This window comes from Podarcis filfolensis (genome assembly GCF_964270895.1).
Source record: "Podarcis filfolensis genome assembly, chromosome: 1".
NCBI lineage: Eukaryota > Metazoa > Chordata > Lepidosauria > Squamata > Lacertidae > Podarcis > Podarcis filfolensis.
Window position 1 is genome coordinate 126,000,255 of NC_139604.1, and position 23,434 is coordinate 126,023,688.

Sequence of the window (23,434 nt, forward strand, 5' to 3'; positions counted from 1 at the left end):
AATGAATGTGGTATGTGCATTATAGCATGCACACAGTCCCTGTCCTCCAATCAGCTCAGCCCATCTATCGCCTAGAGAGGCACATGATCCATGGCATGGGAGCTCATCTCTGGCCCCTCACTGGAACCAGAAATGCACTTTCCAGAAATGTTGCAGAAACCTGCTCTCCATCCTTCTTTTGGCAGCTTTACAATTCTGGAGATGAATTAGGAATGGGCTTGTTTTTTTAACTGGTTTCCATATGGAACATATCATGCTTTAATTATTTGCAGCTGAGTCAGGTGAAGTTGGGTTTCGTTTTAGAGAGTTTATTTGTCATGCAAACATGATTTGTACATCTGAAATGCAAGGAACTCCTGCAGCCTAAGCAGAGGTGTGCATTCTCTACTGTGCACTGGAAGAAAAACCCCAATGCTTAACTTCAGCAATGACTTGGTTTAAATTTTCCGCCAAGAAAAACTGCATGCTGCTACTGGTATGAATGTCTGTGCAAATCATTCTGTTCAAAGCATTGGGGGTGGGTGCATATTAAGATATGCAGGGTATTATTACTATTATTATTAAATTTTCTATACCACCCTTTATCCAAAGCTCACAGGGAAGTTTACAATATAAAAAGGGCATGATAGTCCTGCAGTACAACACTAGAAACCCTGCTGGCTTTGGGAGATTTCATTTGGCACTGTCCATGCAGTTTAAAGCAATAGGGACTAGAAACTTGGCAGTGGTTTAAAACGAAAGTTGAGATTATTGGAATGTGAATGCTCTGTCTTCATGACCCTTCCCAGCAGGGGTTGCAAGCCAGCACTGGAGGTGGGGGGGATGCAGCAACTAACCGGCCACCAGCACTCTGCAAACGGTGGCCTTTCGGCAGCACTGTGTCTGCATGATGCCGACCTTTGTCTCCAAACAAAACACAAAACAAATCATTGATAAGAACTTGGTGCCCCCTTCCCCTTGGCTGCCGCAGAATGGCATTTCATCCACCACCAGTCCTTTGCAATGCCACGCTTGCCAGCTAACATGAATATACAAGGGAGTAGAAGGCCTTTGCAGGGAAAAAGCAGTATGGGGAGTAATTAGCCACCCTCCAGTCCCCCTTCGCTGAAGGAAGCCGTTTCGCTTCAAATCTGGGCCGCTTTCCAATCTCAGAGCCCGGCTGGAGGGAAAACTGGCGGGAGAGAGGGGGCTTGTAGGAGGAAATGCACATACCGTATTTTTCGCTCTATAACATGCACCAGACCATAACACGCGCGTAGTTTTTAGAGGAGGAAAGCAAGAAAAGAAAAATTCTAAACGAAATAGTGGATGTATGATTTTTGTGGTTCATGCTGTGGCCACAGACATGTGATCTGACAGTGAGTTTGGAGTAGCCCAATGCAAAAATCCTGAGGATCCATGTGGATCCATGCTTTGTAACCACGGAGGAGGGAAGGAAGCGGAACCATGGATCCTCTGCTCACGACTGCAGCAGATCCCCACCACCCGCAGGCATTCGCTCCATAACACGCACAGACATTTCCCCTTAGTTTCTAGGAGGAAAAAAAGTGAGTGTTATGGTGCAAAAAATATGGTATATGTCCCTGGCTTGTGTGTCTCTCCTGCACTGGCCCTGGCCCTGCATTCACTTGTGGTTGCGTAACATATCCTGTATTTGCAGGTAACTCCTGGGGCCTGCCTAGGTTTGGCAGACAAGAAGCCAGTTGAGAACATGGGGAAAAGCGCCTTTCTCTGTGTGCCCCTATAAGGAATGCAGCCAGTCCCTGTTTACTGCAGCAGCGTCACACACACACACAAAGAGCCAGAAGCAGGAACGACGAGGCTGCAGGCGTTATGTAGGCGCACCGAAATGAGAGGCAAAGGTGATTGGCTTACGAAACTGAAACAGCGACCTTTGGCCCGCTCAGCTCAGCTTACCTGGCACGCAGCTAGACGCTGCTCCACTGTCTGTTGCATTTGGCGGGTCTGGCCTCCTGATCCCAGGGACTCTTTCGTTTGGTCTAGCCACCGTTGCAGCTCAGCAATTTTTGCCTGCCACACATGGAGGAGCCGGGCAAGCTCTGAGTCAGGCCTACCGTCCTCTGAATCTCCCAATAAGCACTCGGCAGTGTTTGTGACTCGACTGGAGGAGGCTTTGCCCTGTGGGGAAGAAAAGCCAAAGTCTGGAAGATCTGCGAGCCTGAAAAATAGCTAACGTGCTCTCGGAAAGCAGCACGAGCCGGGCAGATTAGGGGAGAAAGGAAAGGAAAAGTAAGCCCAAGTGCCGGCTGAGAGTCCCGTGATCTGGTGCAACAGGTTTCTTAGCAGCCGATTTGCATTTGCACAGGTAGAGCTCAGCTTGCACAGGAAGTCTGCTGACTCACAGTTCATTAGGTGGCTATCCCGGCGGGACACACACACCAGAAGTGTTTTTCTGGTGCATGCGGTTAAGATTCTACGTGCTGCACTTCAAAGCTGGTTTACATGCCAGCGTATGATTTCTTTGTACTGCTTTTGAGGTTTAGTATGAATAAGGATTGGGGCTAAAATAAAATAAAATTTTAGAAGATGGCGGCGCGCATAGACGCTGCGGCTTAGTGCTCTCCCTTAGCGTTTTGTTTTGTTTTTATTATTTTTATTATTTTTACTTGGTCCGAGTATGTCTGACCGGGCAAGAAAGATTTACAGCAGGCAGGAACTTCTGAAGGTCGGATTACAGTGTGAACAAGCTGTAAGAGCTGATTATTTTCGACTAGATAACGTTCCGGTGGGAGTAGCCAGGCCGCCGGGCTCTCCATGGATTACTATGCCTCCAGGGAGGAGGCGAAGGCGGCGTAGAGACAGGAGGCAAAGGCGGGGTTGTCGGGCTGGCGTCCTGGTAAGATTACAGAGGAGTCCATCTAAACCACCACTCCCCAGCATATTTCTTGCCAATGTGAGATCTCTTGCCAACAAGATGGATGAATTGAGGTTGCAGGCAGCAAAGAACAGCCTTGTAAAAGATTGCTGCGTTTTATTTGTCATTGAGACATGGCTTCAACCGTCCATACCAGACACAGCTATTCAGTTGGAAGGCTGGGTGGTACATCGTCATGACCGAGGCATGGACTTCGGAAAAACTAGAGGAGGGGGGCTGTGCGTATATGTGAACAAATGCTGGTCCAATAATTCTAAGACTGTGGGCAGTCACTGTTCACCGGATTTGGAATATGTGGCTGTTAAATGTAGACCAGCCTATCTCCCTAGGGAGTTTACAGCTGTTATGTTAACTGGTGTGTACGTGCCACCAGATGCCAATGCCAACTTGGCTTTGGGACGCCTGCAGAGCCTTATCAGCAGCCAGCAAGACAAGTATCCTGAAGCTGTGCACATCATTGCGGGAGACTTCAACCATGTAGAACTTAAAACAGTGCTCCCAACGCTCTATCAGCATGTGAAATGTCCCACAAGAGGGGACAAGACACTAGATAAAGTTTATTCGAATGTAAATCACGGCTATAGGGCTTTACAGCTGCCACACTTGGGCCAGTCCGACCATATGTCTTTGTTCCTGGTACCAGCATATATCCCACTCAGGAAACGGGCTCCCACAATATTAAAATCTGTTAAAATCTGGCCTGAAGGTGCTATTCACCAGCTGCAGGACTGTTTTGAGAGAACTAATTGGGATATTTTCGATCGTTCAGACCTGGAGGAGCACACGGCGGCAGTTCTGTGCTATATCAATCACTGCACAGACACTGTCACAGTAAACAAATCCATCCGGTTTTATCCCAATCAGAAACCCTGGATGAATAGAGAGGTCCAGGGCCTGTTGCGGGAAAGGAACAGGGCTTTCAGGTCAGGCGAGGTGCAGCTTTACAGTGTGGCAAGAGCAAACTTGAAGAGGGGTATTCGACAGGCAAAACGGGATTATAGGCTGAGGATTGAGGATAATTTAAGGAGCAACAACACAAGACAGATGTGGCAGGGGATTCAGCACATTACCAACTACAAACCTAACCTTGGTGCTGTCGACGGTGACCCTTTGCTGGCGGAGGAGCTTAACCTCTTCTTTGCTCGCTTCGAGAAGGAGCCACCTGAGACGCCGGTATTACAGCCACCAGCCCTTAGGGGCCCCTCATTCACGGTAGAGGAGCATGAGGTGAGAAAGGTATTGAGGATGGTGAATCCGAGGAAGGCGGCTGGACCTGATGGCATCACTGGAAAGGTGTTGAAGGGCTGTGCGGATCAGCTGGCGAGGGTCTTTACTAAGATCTTCAACAAGTCCTTACACCAGTCTATTGTCCCACCCTGCCTGAAGTCGTCAACTATTGTCCCTCTGCCCAAAAAATCCACAATCAGTAGTTTGAACGACTACAGACCAGTTGCACTGACTCCAATCATCATGAAGTGTTTTGAGAAACTGGTGCGCCGTCATATTATTTCCTGTCTTCCATCAACTTTTGACAACTACCAGTTTGCATACAGGGCAAATAGATCCACAGAGGACGCTATCACCACCACTCTCCATGCTGCTCTGTCCCATCTGGAGCAGCCGGGGAGTTATGTGAGGCTGCTGTTTGTGGATTTTAGCTCAGCTTTTAACACTATTCTCCCCCATAGACTGGTGTCCAAGCTAGAGGCGATTGGACTCTCCAACTCCACCTGTCTCTGGGTTTTGGATTTTTTGTCAGAACGTTCTCAGAGGGTCAGAGTAGGGTCACATATGTCCACAGCCCTTAGCCTTAACACCGGCTCACCACAGGGTTGTGTGTTGAGTCCCCTGCTCTATGCTCTCTATACGTATGACTGTACAGCCATCTATTCCAGCAACAAAATCATCAAGTTTGCTGATGACACTACGGTGGTAGGGCTCATTTCAGGAGGGGATGAGTCCGCCTATCGGGACGAGGTGGAGCGGCTCTGTGTTTGGTGTGGAGAGAACAATCTGGCTCTTAATACGGCTAAGACCAAGGAATTAGTGGTGGATTACAGGAAAAAAAAGGCGGACATTCAGCCCTTGCATATCAATGGGGAACGGGTGGAGAGGGTGGCGGAATTCAGGTTTTTGGGAGTAACTATCGATCAGGGCATGACTTGGAGCGCAAATACCACTGCTCTGGTGAAGAAGGCCCAGCAGAGAATTTATTTCCTCAGACTTTTAAAGAAGAACAATCTGAGTGAGAGACTGCTGGTGTCCTTCTACCGAGGCTCCATAGAGAGCATTCTTACATACTGTATTTGTGCTTGGTTCTCCAGTTGTACAGCTAGGGAGAGGAAGGTGCTCCAGAAGGTTATAACCACAGCACAAAGGATTATTGGTCAACCTCTCCCATCCTTGGAAGAATTGTACGGTTCCCGTTGTCTTAGGAAAGCAAACAACATCCTGCAGGATTCATCTCACCCGGGATACAGTCTGTTTGCACTACTGCCGTCTGGCAGGAGATATAGAAACATCAAGTCAAGGACAAATAGACTGAAAAACAGTTTCTACCCGAGAGCTGTGGCCCTTTTGAATGCTGTAACTCGATAGTGTGACTTGGGAGATTGATGGGTGTGGGTGTGGGTGTGGCTGGAATGTGGTTTGTGGGTTGTTGTTGTTGTTTTGCTTTTGTTGTTTTTAAGGGATGGCATCCAATTTCGTTGCACTTGTGCAATGTTGCACGTGTGTAATGACAATAAAGAATCTATCTATCTATCTATCTATCTATCTATCTAAAATAAAATAAAAACAATTAAAATTAGGAAGGAAGGAAGCAAGGAAGGAAGGAAAGGGAGGGAGGGAGGAATATTTTCAGCTCTGCAACTATAGAGATAGGACTGATTTATTCCAGGTGATGTCAAACCACAACTAAAATGCAAACAAAAGCCAATTTCTCCTCCATCCCTAACCTGATGGCAATATCCTTCTTCACTGCTGTTTCCCAGCAACAAGTTCTTACAGTGCAACCTTACATATGTCTACTTATGTCTCAGTGAGTTCAGTTTGGAGCTTACTACCCGGTAAGAGGGTACAGGATTGCAGCGTCAGAGCTCTGATGACTCCGATGCATAGAACCACCATGAATTTATCTGATCCTCTTTTTAAACCACCTGAGCTAGAGGCAATCGCCACATCTAAACTGTGGAACTCCCTTCCCTCAGAGGTGTGTCTTGACACCTTCACTGGACAACTTTTAACGAATGCGCTTTGCCTTGGCTTTTCACACTTGAGAGGTATATTGTTAGGGCCCACCATACTTCTCTAATTTTAAGTGGCTCAAAACTGCTTTTACTATTGTGTAATTGGCGCTGTGGGTTAAACCACAGAGACTAGGACTTGCTGATCAGAAGGTCGGCGGTTCGAATCCCTGCGACAGGATGAGCTCCCATTGCTCAGTCGCTGCTCCTGCCAACCTAGCAGTTTGAAAGCAGGTCAAAGTACAAGTAAATAAATAGGTACCACTCCGGCGGGAAGGTAAACGACGTTTCCGTGTGCTGCTCTGGTTTGCCAGAAGCGGCTTAGTCATGCTGGCCACATGACCTGGAAGCTGTACGCCAGCTCCCTCAGCCATTAAAGCTAGATGAGCGCCACAACCCCAGAGTCGGCCACGACTGGACCTAATGGTCAGAGGTCCCTTTAACTTTACCTTAATAGTGTGCTTTAATATTAACAATTTGTTTGGATCATTCTAACCCGCCCTGGGAACTTAGGTGAAGAGCAGGCAATAACTTGTAATAGTAATAATAATAATATCCTGCGAGCAGCAAATTCCATAAGGAAACTACGTGGTGTGTGAAGAAAAAATTCCTTTTTGTCTGTCCTAAATCTCTCACCATTAAGGCTTGAAAGACAGAAAAAAAACGTCCCTATTCACTTTCGACAGTGTATAAACCTGCAGCATGTTTCCCGTCGCTTGTCTTTTTCCTAAACTAAAAATACAGATTAACCTTTGATGGGATGTTATGTAGAGAATCTACATTTTGGCATGATGGATTATTGTATAGGCTTTCTCTCTAATCCAGCCTTCCCTAACCTGATGGCCTATGGATATTTTGGATCACAACTCCCAACAGCCACAGCCAGCATGGCCAGTGGTCAGGGATGGTGGGAGTCGTAGTCCAAAGCAGCTGGCGGGCAAGTGATTGGGGACAATGGCTTAAATCCTATGACTGTATGTACACTGCACAATGCTGCCTATCTGCCTTCAGGTTCTCTCATTTCATTTTTCATTTCAATTTGCTGGTATAACAGGTAATCCGATCGTGATATTTTCGACAGCAATTTTCTGGTAACAATCTGATAGCTTTAATGGACCCAAGGTTAGCACACCTACCCCGCTATGACTTGCAAGAGCCTCACCACTTCTTGCTCTTTGCGGAGACAAAGAAATTAACTGCTGGCCAGGCTCCTCAGCATCCACAGCCTGCAAAGAAAAGCAGAGATGGAGAAATGTTTTTTCTTTGAGCCACATTCCCTTGTAGGCAACTTTCTGGGGGTGCCATGTGCCAATGGTGAGCGGAGCAAGAAGCAGAACTGGGGAGACTCTTAACTTTGCACAAGAAGCTACAGTATTTTTCGCTCCATAAGACACACTTTTTTCCCTCCTAAAAAGTAAGGGGAAATGTGTGTGCGTCTTATGAAACGAATGCAGGGGGGAGGCAGGCAGGAAAAGCCCCCAAGAGTTGCACACAAGCTCCGCGCGGCTCTTGCAGGCTTTTCCCCAGGAGGGAGAAGGGACTGACGTGGCCAGTCAGTCCCTTCTCCCTCCTAGTAGAAAAGCCCGCAGGAGCTGCACGCTCCTTAAAGGGTGCGCGGCTCCTGTGGGCTTTTGCGGGAGGTGGGGGAATTGCCATAGCCGCGAGCAGTCTCTCCCAGCTGGGAGAGGCTGCGCGCGGCTAAAGAAGCCAAGACAGCGAGCAGGATCCATCCCGCTCGCTGCTCGCTATCTTGGCTTCTTTAGCCTTGTGCAGCCTCTCCCGGTTGGAGGGGTTGCGCGCTGCTAAAGAGGAAGCCAAGACAGCAAGCAGGATGGATCGCGCTCGCTGTCTTGGCTTCTTTGCTCTTTGGGGTTGGGGGGGGGAATAAATTTTTTTTCTTGATTTCCCCCTCTAAAAACTAGGTGTGCCTTATGGTCCGATGCGCCTTATGGAGCGAAAAATACGGTACATTCCAGTTGTGCAAAAGACGAGTGTTTCATCACACTTCCCAACGAGGCAGAAGCCTTCTACGAAGGCACAGCTCGTTTTCTGTTTCGTCCCAAACCTGTAAACTATTATTTGCAGTGTTAGAACAGGCCAGGATATTTAGCTATGGTTTGACGTTCACTAGGTATTCGGGCTTGCTGCAAATGTGCTAACCACAGTTTCCCAGTTTGTGTGATACAAGAAACTATGGTTAGTGGGAAACCTTTCAGTTTGTTTCCTTGCTTGCAAAAAGGAAGGAACAGAGGGGCTATGCACATGGCCAAAAGGCTCAACCAGAAGTTGGCTTACAAAGCCAGGATATGATCTTCCATAAACAGTCTTCTTGGATCAGCATTGTTCTCACTTTGAATGGGCAAAGACTTACAGGTCCTTTCACCAAATTGTCCCCCTGCCAAATTGATGAAAGAACCAACTTTTTAAAAATCACTTCACGTCCTTTCACAGAAACACACCCCTCCCCACAAACTTGCCAAAAGATTGCTCACAGAAGCTTTCACAAAAAGCTCCCATTTTTAAGCTCAGAGCTATATGTGATGCATTCGTAAAAATGATGGAAACGATGGACAATTCAGCAGCTCCTGTGATAACTAAAATGGGTGTCCTAGTACACGGTAAAGAATTTGCCACCAAACTCTGTGAAGCAATTAGTCACTCTTTGAGGAATTAATCCAACCAATTCTGCATTATACTCACTTCATTGTGGAATGAATTGTCCTCAGCTTCTTCAACCAAGGAAGGTAGAAGAGACAGTGACCCTCGCTTTTTCGGCTAAAATGTACACACACAGATACAGCCCAGTTATTTGTAGTTGCGAAAAGAACTTTTCATTCAAGTCCTCCCCAAGGTTCAATGTCCAGTCAGTTTCTCATGAGTGTAAAGCTCCAATTAATCCAGACAAATTAATAGGGCCTGAGCCAACCAAAAATTAAAGCGCTTTTAAATCCCATAGATTTCAACGGGGTTTAAAATTGCATCTATCTTTCAAAGTCAATAGACCTTAAATAAAGTACGTTGGATCAATGCCCAGTGCAAAATAGCACAGTCTCAACAACTCTGATTAGTGCCAAACCATCTAGCAACGTGGTTTGTTTGCACAAGCCTCTCTCAACCCGGAGCCCAACAAATATTTTGGACTACAACTCCCAAGAGGCTCCACCAGTGTTGGCATTCCACCACCTCCTGAAGAAAACACCTGCTTAGGCAAGCAAGTGAGCTTCTGGTTTTATTGTTTTGTACCCTTTTAAACCACAGAGCCTAGGACTTGCCGATCAGAAGGTCGGCGGTTCGAATCCCCGCGACGGGGTGAGCTCCTGTTGCTCTGTCCCTGCTCCTGCCAACCTAGCAGTTCGAAAGCACGTCAAAATGCAAGTACATAAATAGGTACTGCTCTGGCGGGAAGGTAAACGGCGTTTCCGTGCCCTGCTCTGGTTCGTCATGCTGGCCACATGACCAGGAAGCTGTACACTGGCTCCCTCGGTCAATAAAGCGAGATGAACGCCGCAACCCCAGAGTCAGCCACGACTGGACCTAATGGTCAGGGGTCCCTTTACCTTTACCCTTTTAAAACTGCTTTCGTGGTCATGCTTTTTCATTGTTGTATATTTTGTAAATTTAGCACATGTTTCAATTATGGACGTTTTTGATGCCCCAATCGAATTGCTACTATGTATTTTAATTACGTATTGATTTTATACTTGCGAACCACTTAGAAGCCATTTTGGCACGTAAGTGACATAATAATTAACGAGAATAATAACTGGAGGGGAGGAGAGTTGTAGTTCAAAATATCTGGAAGGCCCAAGTCGGGGAAAGCGGGTTTATATCAGTTCTCTTACGCAAAAACCCCACAAACTAATTTCAATTTCTGATTTGTTTACATGCGTTCCAGGGGTGAATGAGAAACCGAGGTGATCTGAAAGACCTCCCCTAACCAACCCTGCCATTCCTTTTCCCATTCCAGTGTAATAAACCAATAATAAACAAATGCTATAACGAACCATGAATGGCCAATGACAATCAAAGGGAGTTGGGTGGGGTGGGAAAACCGGCTGGCTGGTTGCCTTAGGACGGGGTAGGGGGAAAACCTTTTGGGGCCAGTGGACCAAATTGCTATCTGGTCCCACGCCAGCAGGCCAACTATGGCAGGTGGGTCAACCCACCTGCCAGTCACCGGATGTCATGATGCTGCTAGATGACTGACAGGTGAGCTGTCCCACCAACCTGCCAAGGTCCCTTGTGCAGTGCTTCCTAAGTACCCGACAGTCCCAGTACTAGAGACTTATGACCTTAACTGGCAGGGCATGTGGGCAGGGTTTAGGGAAAACAGGCCTGTGGGCCAAATTTGGCCCACAGGTGAGAGCTTCCCCAGCCCTGCCTTAGTATAACCACCACTGATAACAACTTCCACCTTGTAATCATGTAAAACAAGCATTTTCGTTTTTGCTTTACTTGCATTTTTAATACAGTGGTACCTCAGGTTACATACGCTTCAGGTTACAGACGCTTCGGATAACAGACTCCGCTAACCCAGAAATAGTGCTTCAGTTTAAGAACTTTGCTTTAGGATGAGAACAGAAATCGTGCTCCGGCGGCATGACAGCAGCGGGAGGTCCCATTAGCTAAAGTGGTGTTTCAGGTTAAGAACAGTTTCAGGTTAAGTACGGACCTCCAGAATGAATTAAGTACTTAACCTGAGGTACCACTGTACAGAGGCAAATATCTCTCTCTCACACATTCCTTTCTGTCCACCCCCCAATTGTACAGCTTTCATACCAGTCTCAACATACAACTAAATACCTGGTGACTCCCCTTTCACCCTTTTCCTGGTTTCTTTATTTTTCTATTAAATCGGGTATTCCAATTTTTTAATCTTCGAATTTCTTCTGCTGTTAAATTCTATCAGCTCCTAATTCTGCTGCTTTTACTCAAGACCTGCTAGGTTATTTACTTGTTTATACTGGTTCTTAAAATATTAAAAAAACATTTTCCAATCCTCCTTATATTCTTTATTGTCCTTTTCTCTTTCCCTGTTCGTTATGCCTCCCAATTCAGCATATTCAAGCATTTTAAACTGCTACTCTTCCTTGGTTCCCGTTCTCCACCTTTGTGCCAATAAGATTCTAGCCGCAGTGGTGGCATATAATAATTTTTTGTTTTGTTTTAGGGAGCTCTGTTGTTACCATTCCCGAAAGGAATGCCTTGGGCTTTTTTGGGAAGGTTTATCTGAATAAAGGTAAAGGGACCCCTGACCGTTAGGTCCAGTCGTGGCCGACTCTGGGGTTGCGGCGCTCATCTTGCTTTATTGGCCGAGGGAGCCGGCGTACAGCTTTCGGGTCATGTGGCCAGCATGACTAAGCCGCTTCTGGCAAACCAGAGCAGCGCACGGAAACGCCGTTTACCTTCCCGCCTGAGCGGTACCTATTTATCTACTTGCACTTTGACGTGCTTTCGAACTGCTAGGTGGGCAGGAGCAGGGACTGAGCAATGGGAGCTCACCCCGTCACGGGGATTCGAACTGCCGACCTTCTGATCAGCAAGCCCTAGGCTCTGTGGTTTAACCCACAGCGCCACCCGAGTCCTTTATCTGAATATCTTTTTCTAATTCATTGTAAATTACTTCCCAGAATTCCCTGATTACTTTACAAGACCACATGTGGGAAAAGGATCCCTCTGCTTCATTGCATTTTCAACATTTACCTTTTCTCTTTTTTAAAACATTTTCGCTAGTTTGGCAGGTGTTAAATACCATCAGTGGGCCATTTTCATCATATTTTCCTTTAATGCGTAACACACCGTAAAATTCATATTTACCATCCGTAAATTCTCCCACAGCTCATAATCAACATTACGACCCACATCCTGTGCCCACTCAGTCATACTTGATTTCACAAATTCCTCTTTTGTATCCCACTTTATAGAAGCAGTTTGCACATTTTTGATCCCTTGTGAATTGGGATTTTTGTTCTGCAAATCCAATTTGTTTATCCATCTTAAAGAGTTTGTTAATAGGATGTCTCTGTAACCAACAAGCATTTCGTTTCCTTTCTGAGCTCACAGTTGCAACGCATAAAACTATCGATACCTTTTCTGAGTAGCATGGAAACAACTGAAAAATAGAAACAGATAGCCCAGCAGCGAATTTCCACAATATTGAAAACTGGAACTACAGGTGTACCTTGGTTTTTGAACAGCTTAGTTCTCGAAAGTTTTGGCTCCCGAACGCCACAAACCTGGAAGTGAGTGTTCTGGTTTGCAAACTATTTTTGGAAGGCAAACGTCTGACGGGGCTTCCGTGGCTTCCGATTCGCTGCAGGCGCTTCCTGCAGCGAATCAGAAGCCACACTTTTGTTTCTGAACGTTTTGGAAGTCCGTTCGACTTCCGAGGTATGACTGTATAACCCACATGATTAAGAATGATGGCTCCATTCCACCTCAAGTATGCCTCCAAATACCATTTGCTGGGAACGTACAAGTGACACTAGCACCCATGCCTTGTTTACAGGCTTCCCAGAAGAGGCACCTGGTGGACTAATTTGAGAACAAGATGGTGGACTGGATGGACCATTGCCCAGATCCAGCAGCCTTCCTACATCCTTACCACCAAATCTATCTCCATCCTTATGTTTGGTTCTTCCCCAGTTCCCTGAATCATACACTTCCCCAACATCTTCCATCTAATGATGTGGAACTGAGGGAGGAGAAACGTACAAACTAATGACCCTTAATACAAGCTACAATGGAGCTGGGGATATACACAAAACAAAGACGCCATTTTGTGTGGCAAATGGTCCTGAAACTCTGGTAAGAAGCGGATCCGGCCTAAAATAACCAGTATCTAGAAGGGCTTCCTCACTTCTCTGAACATACTCCTACAAAACCGCTTGAAGAAGAAGAAGAAGAGTTTGGATTTGATATCCTGATTTATCACTACCCTAAGGAGTCTCAAAGCAGCTAACAATCTCCTTTCCCTTCCTCCCCCACAACAAACACTCTGTGAGGTGAGTGAGGCCGAGTGACTTCAGAGAAGTATGACTGGCCCAAGGTCACCCAGCAGCGGCATGTGGAGGAGCGGGGACGCGAACCCGGCTCCCCAGATTACGAGTCTACCGCTCTTAACCACCACACCACACTGGCTTGGAATCCACTTACCTGCCAATCAGCACCAGCTCCACGTTCTTCCGGCTCCGGGGATTCCAAAATGTCCTCCTCTAGTTCAGGCTGCTCTGGCCTCTGGTGTAGCTCCACCAAGGAATTCTTCATCCTTGTGAGAATGTCCTCCTTCCTCTGGCAAAGGAGGGAGATCCGCTGCTTTATGTCTTCCATCTCCTCGCCCTAAGGAACAACGATGCTCAGATGTGACTTTTTTTCATGAGGGCAGGGAGGGGAAGTGCAAAAACAGAAGGAAACAGCAAATGGTTTGTAGCATCTTACTGGAGCCTGATCTCCGCGGTTCCCACTGGCTCTCTGTCTTACACGGAAGTAGCGCCCCATTGCTGCTGAAAACCAGAGCAAAGGCCTCAGCATGAAAACAAGAGCCTTCTGGATGCGTCTTCGACCGGCCATGGCTTGCCAGGCAATGTGGAGCTTCAGTAAAGAGCACCACTCTGGGTGGCAAATGGACATGTGAGGCTTGTGGGAGCAGAATTCCTAGAGGGTGAATGCTCAGGAGTTCTTCCTTTGACAGGCTCAGTCACTAATCTAGATAGGTCAACTATAATACACTAGCACTTCCTGAAAGTCCTGAAGGTTTTTTTAAAACAACAACAACAACAACAACAACAACATTTCCCTCCTATTCCAAGTGGCACAAAATCAGGAATTAAGAGGTCTGTGTAGTTTTTACGCAAGAAGCCGGAAAACATCCCAAGAAAATGCAAGCAGGGCATCCTTCCCTGTCTCTGCTTCTCTGTTCCTGTGTCCTCACTGAACAGATTATTTCTATGTAGGAAGGAATCATCCTAACCACCAGGCAATTATGCAATTTAATTAGGGCTTTAGACTAGTATATACATTGCAGTAGGTGCGAAATGTGACACTGTTACTAATGTTGCTGTAATTTGGAGAGCTGAAAGGTGTTAGCATAGTTGCATGGCCTAGTCATTTCCTTGCTTTTCCACCTATATACAGTGGTACCTTGGGTTACAGATGCTTCAGGTTACAGACGCTTCAGGTTACAGACTCTTCTAACCCAGAAATAGTACCTCAGATTAAGAACTTTACTTCAGGATGAGAACAGAAATCGTGCTCCGGCGGCACAGCAGCAGAGGGAGGCCCCATTAGCTAAAGTGGTACCTCAGGTTAAGAACAGTTTCAGGTTAAGAATGGACCTCTGGAACGAATTAAATTCTCAACCCAGGGTACCACTGTAGTAGACTCTCGTGTTCCCCTGTAACAAGCTAATCCATTTGAGTCCCCATTTCTGGCTTAACAGCTCCCCTTCGGTTGCTCACAGGAGAAAGAAGAGCGTGACACCCCACCACCTGGTATAATTCCAAATGGCTGCTACAGGCTTACAGTGGTACCTCAGGTTAAGTACTTAATTTGTTCCAGAGGCCCGTACTTAACCTGAAACTGTTCTTAACCTGAAGCACCACTTTAGCTAATGGGGCCTCCTGCTGCCGCTGCGCCGCTGGAGCACGATTTCTGTTCTCATCCTGAAGCAAAGTTCTTAACCTGAAGCATTACTTCTGGGTTAGCGGAGTCTGTAACCTGAAGCGTATGTAACCTGAGGTATTAAAGTTGGCACTGCATAGGCAGGAGGGCTTTGGGCACAGGCCATTCCCCACCTGACCAGCACTTCCCCTGCTGCTGTGCCCTTGCAGAATGGGATCCCGCTGTGTTGAACTGGCACTCAGAGTGAAGCAGGCCCAATGCTTGCTAATGTAATATCCACGCATCTGAAGAAAGTAAATTGTATAACTTTTTTTTTTGTCTGAATCAAAATTCCAAAAATTCTGGGATCTGCAACAAAAAACTGAAGTGTGGAGTTCTCCTCCCAACAAACCAGAACCTCTTTCTGAACATTCCATTCCGTCTCTCCCTTACATACTCAATTTTAGCTCCCTCCCTCAACTCTGCCAAGAGTCAATCATCATTCTGGACCCTTTTTGCCTCCCTAAAAATGTGTTGTGTTCCTGAGAACTTCTGGTTTCCCCCTAAGCCTGTTTGTTGCTTCTCTTTCTCTGTGTGTGGTGACATTTTGGCTACATTAGGATCCACATTGTGAGAATGGGTATTAATATTTTTGTTGTTGTTATTTAGTCGTTTAGTCATGTCCAACTCTTTGTGACCCCATGGACCAGAGCACACCAGGCACGCCTGTCTTCCACTGCCTCCCGCAGTTTGGTCAGACTCATATGCTATCACATTTTGAGAATGGGTATTAATACAGTGGTACCTCAGGTTACATACGCTTCAGGTTACATATGCTTCATGTTACAGACTCCGCTAACCCAGAAATAGTGCTTCAGGTTAAGAACTTTGCTTCAGGATAAGAACAGAAACCGTGCTCCAGCGGCGCAGCAGCAGCAGGAGGCCCCATTAGCTAAAGTGGTGCTTCAGGTTAAGTACAGTTTCAGGTTAAGAACAGACCTCTGGAACGAATTAACCCGAGGTACCACTGTATTAGTATATGCTATACAATGTGTACCAGAATACTAACCTAAGTCCAAGTGAATTTCGAGGAAACTACTTTCTCGTACTTTTAATTAGTGTTATAACCTTAAGTCCATTTTCAATAAAACTGTTTCGTCCTTTTCCAGTCCTCCCAAAGCCTTAACAAGATTTCAGTTTAACACATTCATCTGTTTCAACACACACACATGTTGTTATTTTAGCAGCTGCTAATAAGTTTGGGATCAAAAATCTATTCCAGTCTCCTAAGTTTCAAAAGAGAACGGCTGTTTCATTTGTCTGTTTTTTTAAAAAATAAAAGAAAAGGGTATACAATTCGGCCATGTTTTCTATTTATCTCTGCATCATCTTTTCTGCAGCTGACTCCTCCAGTTGGAAAATTTCCAATTAGGAAATTTTCACCTCTTTCTGGAACCGCCCCTTCACATTGTTTACAGTTTTGAGTCTGAAATGCAATTAGCTAGAGAAATGTAAAAACAATTAGCACTCTGGGTGGTTCCATTTAATTTACGTGGCAGATGGAGAAGCGGGGAGGGAAGGACTCTGGAAAGAGCCAATGAACACACTGGAATACACCAGAGGAGGAATGATGAAAGGGTAGGCAACCTGTTGGCACTGGGACTACAACTCCCATCATCCCTGGCAACCAGCCATGCTGACTGAGGCTGATGGGAGTTTTCGATGCTGCAGTTAAGTTCAGAGCACAGCAGGCATCCAGCACAGATGGAGGAAGGGGGAATGCAAACCTCACCTCTGGGTAGGAGGCAGCCAGAGCAGGCCTTGGGATTTCTGTAGCCAATTCATCCAAGCCACTCCTTGTGAACTGGAACTGCTTCAGAGAGTCTATTTCTTGCTCGCTCTCTTCCAGCTCTTTCACAATGGGCTGTAAAACAGTAATTACTATTAGCTGTTTTGAAGTGGGCGGTGGAACACATGGCCCTGTAACCTAATAAACCATCGAACACCCACACTGCACAGACTGCACCCATGTCCAGCTCATAAAGGACGAGTCAACACATTAAGGAAAGTAAAACAGAGAAACAGGTGGAATTGCTTCGTGATGGAAGCACTTCACAGTTAAGCGTCTGCAGAGGCAATTGCATTTGCTCATAGAATTACGGAAAAAACCAGAGGTGTACCTCTTGGGAATTATATCGACTGACATTCCTGCCGCTAGGAAAAAAGTTTTCTTATATGCAACCGCTGCAGCCAGAATGATTATAGCAAAAAATTGGGAGGAAAAAAAACTCCCTCAATAAGAGAATGACAAATAAGATTTTGTGAATATATAGAATCAGCAAGACTTACAGCAGTGGTAAGAGGCCAATCAGACGAAAAACTGATAGAGGAGTGGACTTGCGTGAAGGAATACATCAAAAAACATTGTTCTGGTATCAACACATCAATATGCAATGAATGAAACTTATAGAGTAAAAAATTAAGAAGAAATGGGTATAAGATGAGATAGTCAAAAATAATATTGATAACACATATAGGTGGAGGGAAGTCAAAATTTATGTCTGTATGTTTAGTTTGTATGTTTGTTTTCTGTTTTTGTAATCTAAGCTGAGAGGTGTATGTATCTATGTATAATAAGTTTGTTTAGTGTTCTGGTTTGTGTTTGTTAAGTATTGCATTTATCAATAAAAGTTAGAAAATTTTTTTAGAAAAGAATTACGAAGCACAATATTTCATTCGCTGCATTAGGGAATACAGGGTTGCCATTTTTCAGAAAGTAAAAACCAGGACACCCCAAAACAGTTGTTGAGTTGTTGAAGACCCCAAAGTGGTTGAGCGTTCTTTTACAAAAACACCAAAAAAAAGTGCTTTTTCGATTGAGTTTTCTAAGATCCAGAACAAAGTGCCCCCTTTCAGAAATTCCAGCTTTGAAATCCCTGTAATGTCCAGGAAAATCAGGACGTATGGTAGCCCTAATATTGATGGTACTACAGATGAAGTATTCAAAACAGGCAGAGGGAAATTACTGTTGAAGCAATAAAGAAAGCAGCAGCGGAAGCAGCTAGACTGTCCAGATGTGGGTCTGTGATGTAGAATGTGTGATGTGCAGCCATGATTCATACCTGAACTGTACTGCTTAGGAGTACTGCTTCCTTCTGAATAAGGAAACACAATTCGTTTTTAAGACAATTGTGGAAACTGAAATGCTCATGATGCACAACTGTGAAGTTAACTTTTACAAATCCAGGCATTTCCAAAGTTTTGTGCCTTGGGTTAAATAATCAACGAAAGCAGATCCAGAAGGCCAGGTGCTTTGTTCGCCGACTGTCACATTCTTGTCTTTGACAAAGATGTCAAAGAGAACAACAACTACCAGACTTTCAGAAGACATCTGAAGGCAGCCCTGCTTAGGGAAGCTTTTAATGTTTGATGTATTACTGTATTTTAATATTTTGTTGGAAGCTGCACCTACGTCGTATTTGCTTTTACCTCGAGCAGTGCGTTTTGCTCCTTGGTAATTCTTTCTAAGGTCTTCAGCTCTTTCAGAAGTTGCTTTGTTCTTTGGAACACAGAGAGGGGTTGCATCCTCATGCCTGGTAACCTCAGACTCTCTTTATAGGACTGGATTTCAGCAATTGCCTTCTGCATGGGGCTGATATGGGCCATTATAACCTGAAAAGGTAAGGTGCAGGATCAGTGCAACTGGATGAAGTTTGAATGGGTTGGGGGAGGAAGTATAAAATAACGCTCAGGATGATCAGCACATTTTACAGACATGATCTCGGGAAATATTATTAAAGAGGAACACATACTAATTACAGTGGTGCCCTGCAAGACGAATGCCTCGCAAGACGGAAAACTCACTAGACGAAAGAGTTTTCCGTTTTGGAGGTGCTTCGCAAAACGAATTTCCTATGGGCTTGCTTCGCAAGACGAAAATGTCTTGCGAGTTCCTGCGGGGTTTTTTTCTCCCCCCCTTTTTCTAAGCCGCTAAGCCGCTTATCCGCTAAGCCGATAAGCCGCTAAAAGCCGCTAATAGCGCTAATCCGCTAATCCGTCAATGGGCTTGCTTTGCAAGACGGAAAAACCGCTAGATGAAGAGACTCGCAGAACGGATTCTTTTCGTCTTGCGAGGCACCACTGTATTTTAAAAAGAGGGTTAACTTGAGTTTTCAAAATACATGGGAGGAACTGTGGATGAGGCAGTTCCCTGATCCAATCCTTAGCATCTCTCTATAACTGGAAATGGCAGGGACTGAACCCAGCTGCTTCTGAAGCAATGGGTTGGATCCTGGTCAATCGCCCACCTCTTAATCACCCGGCAGCATTATGGCATCAGGCGACAACATCAGCTAATCGAAAGCGGCAAAGCTGTCTATAGAGGAAAACATGGATAAAGCAGAACTTGAACTGAGCCCCTCTGAAGGTGAATTGTTGATTGGCATTGAATGCATGCCTTCAGAGGGGCTGGCTTTCAGCGCGGAAAGCAAGCCCTTAAAGATTTCCCAATAGGAAACCCCTTAGTGCTGCCAAGCCTCAGGGTTCCGTCCTCTCCCCCATGCTTTTTAACATCTACATGAAGCCGCTGGGAGAGATTATCAGGGGGTTTGGACTGGGTGTCCATCAATATGCAGACGAGGCGCAGGTTAATTCTGTGTCCAGGGCAGCTGTCTACCACCTCCATCTGGTACGCAGGCTGAGGCCCTACCTGCCCGTGGACTGTCTCGCCAGAGTGGTGCATGCTCTAGTTATCTCCCGCTTGGACTACTGCAATGCGCTCTACATGGGGCTACCTTTGAAGGTGACCCAGAAACTACAACTAATCCAGAATGCGGCAGCTAGACTGGTGACTGGGGGCGGCCGCCAAGACCACATAACACCGGTCTTGAAAGACCTACATTGACTCCCAGTACGTTTCCAAGCACAATTCAAAGTGTTGGTGTTGACCTTTAAAGCCCTAAACGGCCTCGGCCCAGTATACGTGAAAGAGCGTCTCCACCCTCATCGTTCTGTCCGGACGCTGAGGTCCAGCGCCAAGGGCCTTCTGGCGGTTCCCTCATTGCAAGAAGCAAAGCTACAGGAAAGCAGGAAGAGTGCCTTCTCAGTAGTGGTGCCTGCCCTGTGGAACGCCCTCCCATCAGATGTCAAAGAGATAAACAACTACCTGACATTCAGAAGACATCTTAAGGCAGCCCTGTTCAGGGAAGTTTTTAATGTGTGACATCTTAGTGTATTTTTGGTCTTTGTGGGAAACCCAGCCAGATGGGCGGGGTACAAATAATAAATTTTATTATTATTATTATTATTATTATTATTATTATTATTATTATTATCCCAGAGAGGCTCAGTGTCAGTGCCAATCCGTTGATGGGTGCCATCAGTCAGCCCCACTTGCAAAGGAACGACCAAGAGCACAATTTCAGCTCCTGATGGCTCCTTTGCAGCTGTGTTCTTACCTGCTCCACAGGTGTGCAGTAGCTGGGCATGGTTTGGGGCAAATGGCCTTGTGAGCCAAATTAGGAACCTTAGCAGGCTTCCTTGAACTCACGGGATTGGGGTTCCCTATGTCTGATCTGAAGGACCAGGTAACCAGGTGATTGTAAAGACCCACTGCCACCACCCAGGTGAGCTGATGTCAGAAAAAGGAGGCACTGGATACGCAGATAATCTAGACTGATATGTAGAAAGCAGCTTAACATTTTCCGATATTAATTAATAGCCACTTTTATGAGCTAACTCACCTGGCCATGTTTAAGATGCTCCTTAGGAGAAAGATCGAGTGTGTCTTCTGAAGGGGACAAGATAGTCTTAATTTTGTCCACATCCTTCTCCATTTTTTTCACTTCAGATTCAATAACTTCCACCTCCTACATTTTGAGAAACATTCACATCATTTGTGGGATTGTCCGCCAAAGACTATTAAAAGCCAAACACAACCCTTGCAAGTGCAGGTTCCGAAAGGTCCCTTTTATTCATCTTTAAAAAGCTGCACATCCTATGAGCATCATCCAGGTGACACCTGTTTTCCTAGTACAGCCTCCATCGAATAATGAACTACAGTCTTGATTCAAAAATCCTGGTTCTCTTGCAAAAGGCACAAACATACCCAAGACCCAGACGGCCACGTTTGTTAAAAAGGAAAAAGGAAGGAAAGGGAAAGATGGAAGAGAAGTAATAGTGCTTCAAGAAAACAACTAAAGCATTGTCACCAAGTACATCTATACCCTGCAAAACCAAAGAGAATCCACTCTCTCTCAAGAGAGGCCCACACTTACATCGGCCAAGTGCTGGATGTGGGGAAGAATCTCCAATATCTTCTGTTGCAAGGCTTTAACTTGCTCGTTTACTTTGTTCAGCATCTGCACTGTGCAGCCAGTTTCAATTAAAGAGGAGAACTCCTCCAGCTCTGGATAAATTGCACTGAGAATGCTTTGCTTTTGCTCCGAATCTTCGAATGCCATCTAGGAAGGGGAGGGGGAGACAACAAAGTGTTGACCCGAAAAAGGAGGAGGGGGAAGAAAGATTAACATACATGAAAATGCACTTTAATGTTCATGAAAAATACAGTGGACGCTCGGGTTGCGAACGTGATCCATGCGGGATGCATGTACGCAACCCGCAGCGGCGCATCTGCGCACGTTGCAATTTGGCACATGCGCAAAGCGCGATTTAGCGCTTCTGCGCATGCGCAACCACCGAAACCCAGAAGTAATCCGTTCCTGTACTTCCGGGTTTGGGCGGTCCATAACTGGAAAAAATGCAACCTGAAGCATCTGTAACTCAAGATATGACTGTAACCTCATAATTCCTGAATCCTGCAGATGTGTGCAGCATCAACGGGCATTAATCAACTGGCATTAAGATTAAAATACAGAGCACAGGAAGACCCCAGTTTTAATGGGGACCATGGTGCGTTAACCCTTCTCTCCCCAGGAATGGCCTCCTACGAAAATCAGCCCCACCCTGTGCATTTTCAGATCAAACATGAGTATGAGGCATATATTTTAAGGCTGAGGACACTTCCTCACAGCAATTTATTGTGGACTTGGGTGTCGCTCCGTGGATGCAAATTGTGTGAAAAGTCCGCACAACATTGTAATTCTCTCTTTTTAAAAAAATTTTCAATTTTATTTTACACTTGAAACAACAACAACATTTCGAATAAAAGAAACACACAGGTTGATATCGACTCCCCTTCCCCCACTTCCATGGTGCAGTTTATGACTTTCTTTTCCACTGCATTTTCTAATTTCTCTCATATATATATATATATATATATATATATATATATATTTGTGTGTGTGTGTGTGTGTGTGTACCCTCATCTTCATATCTCAATATTTTTTCTTACTGCCGAATTTATACTATTAGTGTTAACTTCCTAATATGTTTACAATGTCTCTAAATATTCCATAAAACATTTCCAAACTTCCTCAAATAATTTTTTATCCTGATCTCTTATTCCATTTGTCAGTCTTGCCATTCTATATATTCTATTAACTTTGCCTGCCATTCTTCCTTTGTTGCTATTGCTTCTTCCCTCCAGCTCTGAGCATTCACCAGTTCTGCTGCTGTAGTAGCATACATAAAGAGATTTATGAGCCCTGGGTATATTTACATCTGTTATGCTTAAAAGAAAAGCTTCTGGGGTTTTAACAAACGTCTTTTTAAACATTTCCTCCCCAACTCATTATACAGTGGTACCTCGGTTTATGAACTGGATCCGTTCTTGAAGTCCATTCTTAAACCAAAATCTTTCTTAAACCGAGGAGCGCTTTCCCTAATGAGGCCTCCCGCCACCAGGGGCCTTCCACCATTCGGATTCCGTTCTTAGATCAAGGTAAAGTTCTCAAACCAAGACACTATTTCTGGTTTTGCGGAGTTTGTAAACCAAATCATTCTTAAACTGGACTGTTCTTAAACCGAGGTGCCACTTGGTACCTTTTTGCACATCCACAACATTATACATTGTACTTATCAAAAGGCCATCCTATTTTCCCCACCTGCACCCTGACTTAATCCAGAGTTACTGTTTGTGCCTTGATAGATTTTCTGTGGAAACTGTAAATCTAGATTAAATGATGGTGAGGGGGAATATGGAATAGCATTTTGGTTTGGACAATGTCATAGGGAGGCTATACATAGCCTGCAAGTGTGAGCAGCACTCAGTGGCGTAGCGTGGGGGGTGCAGGGGGGGCGGGCCGCACCGGGCGCAACATCTGGGGTTAGGGCAAATCCATGGGTTAGGGGGCGCAAATCCACGGATTAGGGGGCGCAAATTACTTGCCTTGCCCCGGGTGCTGACAACCCACGCTACGCCACTGGCAGCACTGAATTCACAACCAACTTGCGCCCCATGCAAGACTTTCCCATCTGGGCTTCTCAACTCAACCAAGTTGATTATCCACTTACCTGGAGTGCATCAGCATGCTTGTTCAAAGCTTTTGCAGAGTCACTTTTAGCTTCCTCTGTGAGCAGATGGTTGGTGTTTTCAAGCCAAACCTGGGTGCTCTTCAGGAGTTCTTCACATTCTTCCATCTTGCTGGTGGCCTTTAGCATAAAACGCTGCATTATCATTTTTATACTAGGCTGAACAATCGAAGCCCTGAGATTGCTGTAATCTGCTGCAAAGCAATTTCAATAAGCAATGCAGCCGCTCGTGACACCTATGCGGAAAACGGCCTTTTGACCATAG

The 23,434-nt window shown here is 45.5% G+C and overlaps 1 protein-coding gene and 1 long non-coding RNA gene across 12 annotated transcripts in view; one reads left to right on the plus strand and one right to left on the minus strand.

Moving 5' to 3' along the window:
- The window catches only part of SYNE2 (spectrin repeat containing nuclear envelope protein 2), a 256,417-nt gene that overhangs the window by 100,543 nt on the left and 132,440 nt on the right, over positions 1-23,434 (minus strand). For all 11 annotated transcript variants that reach the window (XM_083607758.1, XM_083607756.1, XM_083607761.1 and 8 more), the window contains exons 55-63: positions 23,152-23,289; positions 21,015-21,200; positions 20,481-20,606; positions 18,229-18,411; positions 16,532-16,663; positions 13,297-13,479; positions 8,842-8,916; positions 7,278-7,367; positions 1,918-2,139 (exon numbers count right to left, since the gene is read on the minus strand). In XM_083607758.1, the coding sequence (XP_083463884.1) occupies positions 1,918-2,139; positions 7,278-7,367; positions 8,842-8,916; positions 13,297-13,479; positions 16,532-16,663; positions 18,229-18,411; positions 20,481-20,606; positions 21,015-21,200; positions 23,152-23,289 (1,335 nt within the window). The remainder of the gene's footprint in view (positions 1-1,917; positions 2,140-7,277; positions 7,368-8,841; positions 8,917-13,296; positions 13,480-16,531; positions 16,664-18,228; positions 18,412-20,480; positions 20,607-21,014; positions 21,201-23,151; positions 23,290-23,434) is intronic.
- The window catches only part of LOC310766983, an 82,154-nt gene that overhangs the window by 49,851 nt on the left and 8,869 nt on the right, over positions 1-23,434 (plus strand). The gene's annotated exons all lie outside the window — the stretch shown is intronic.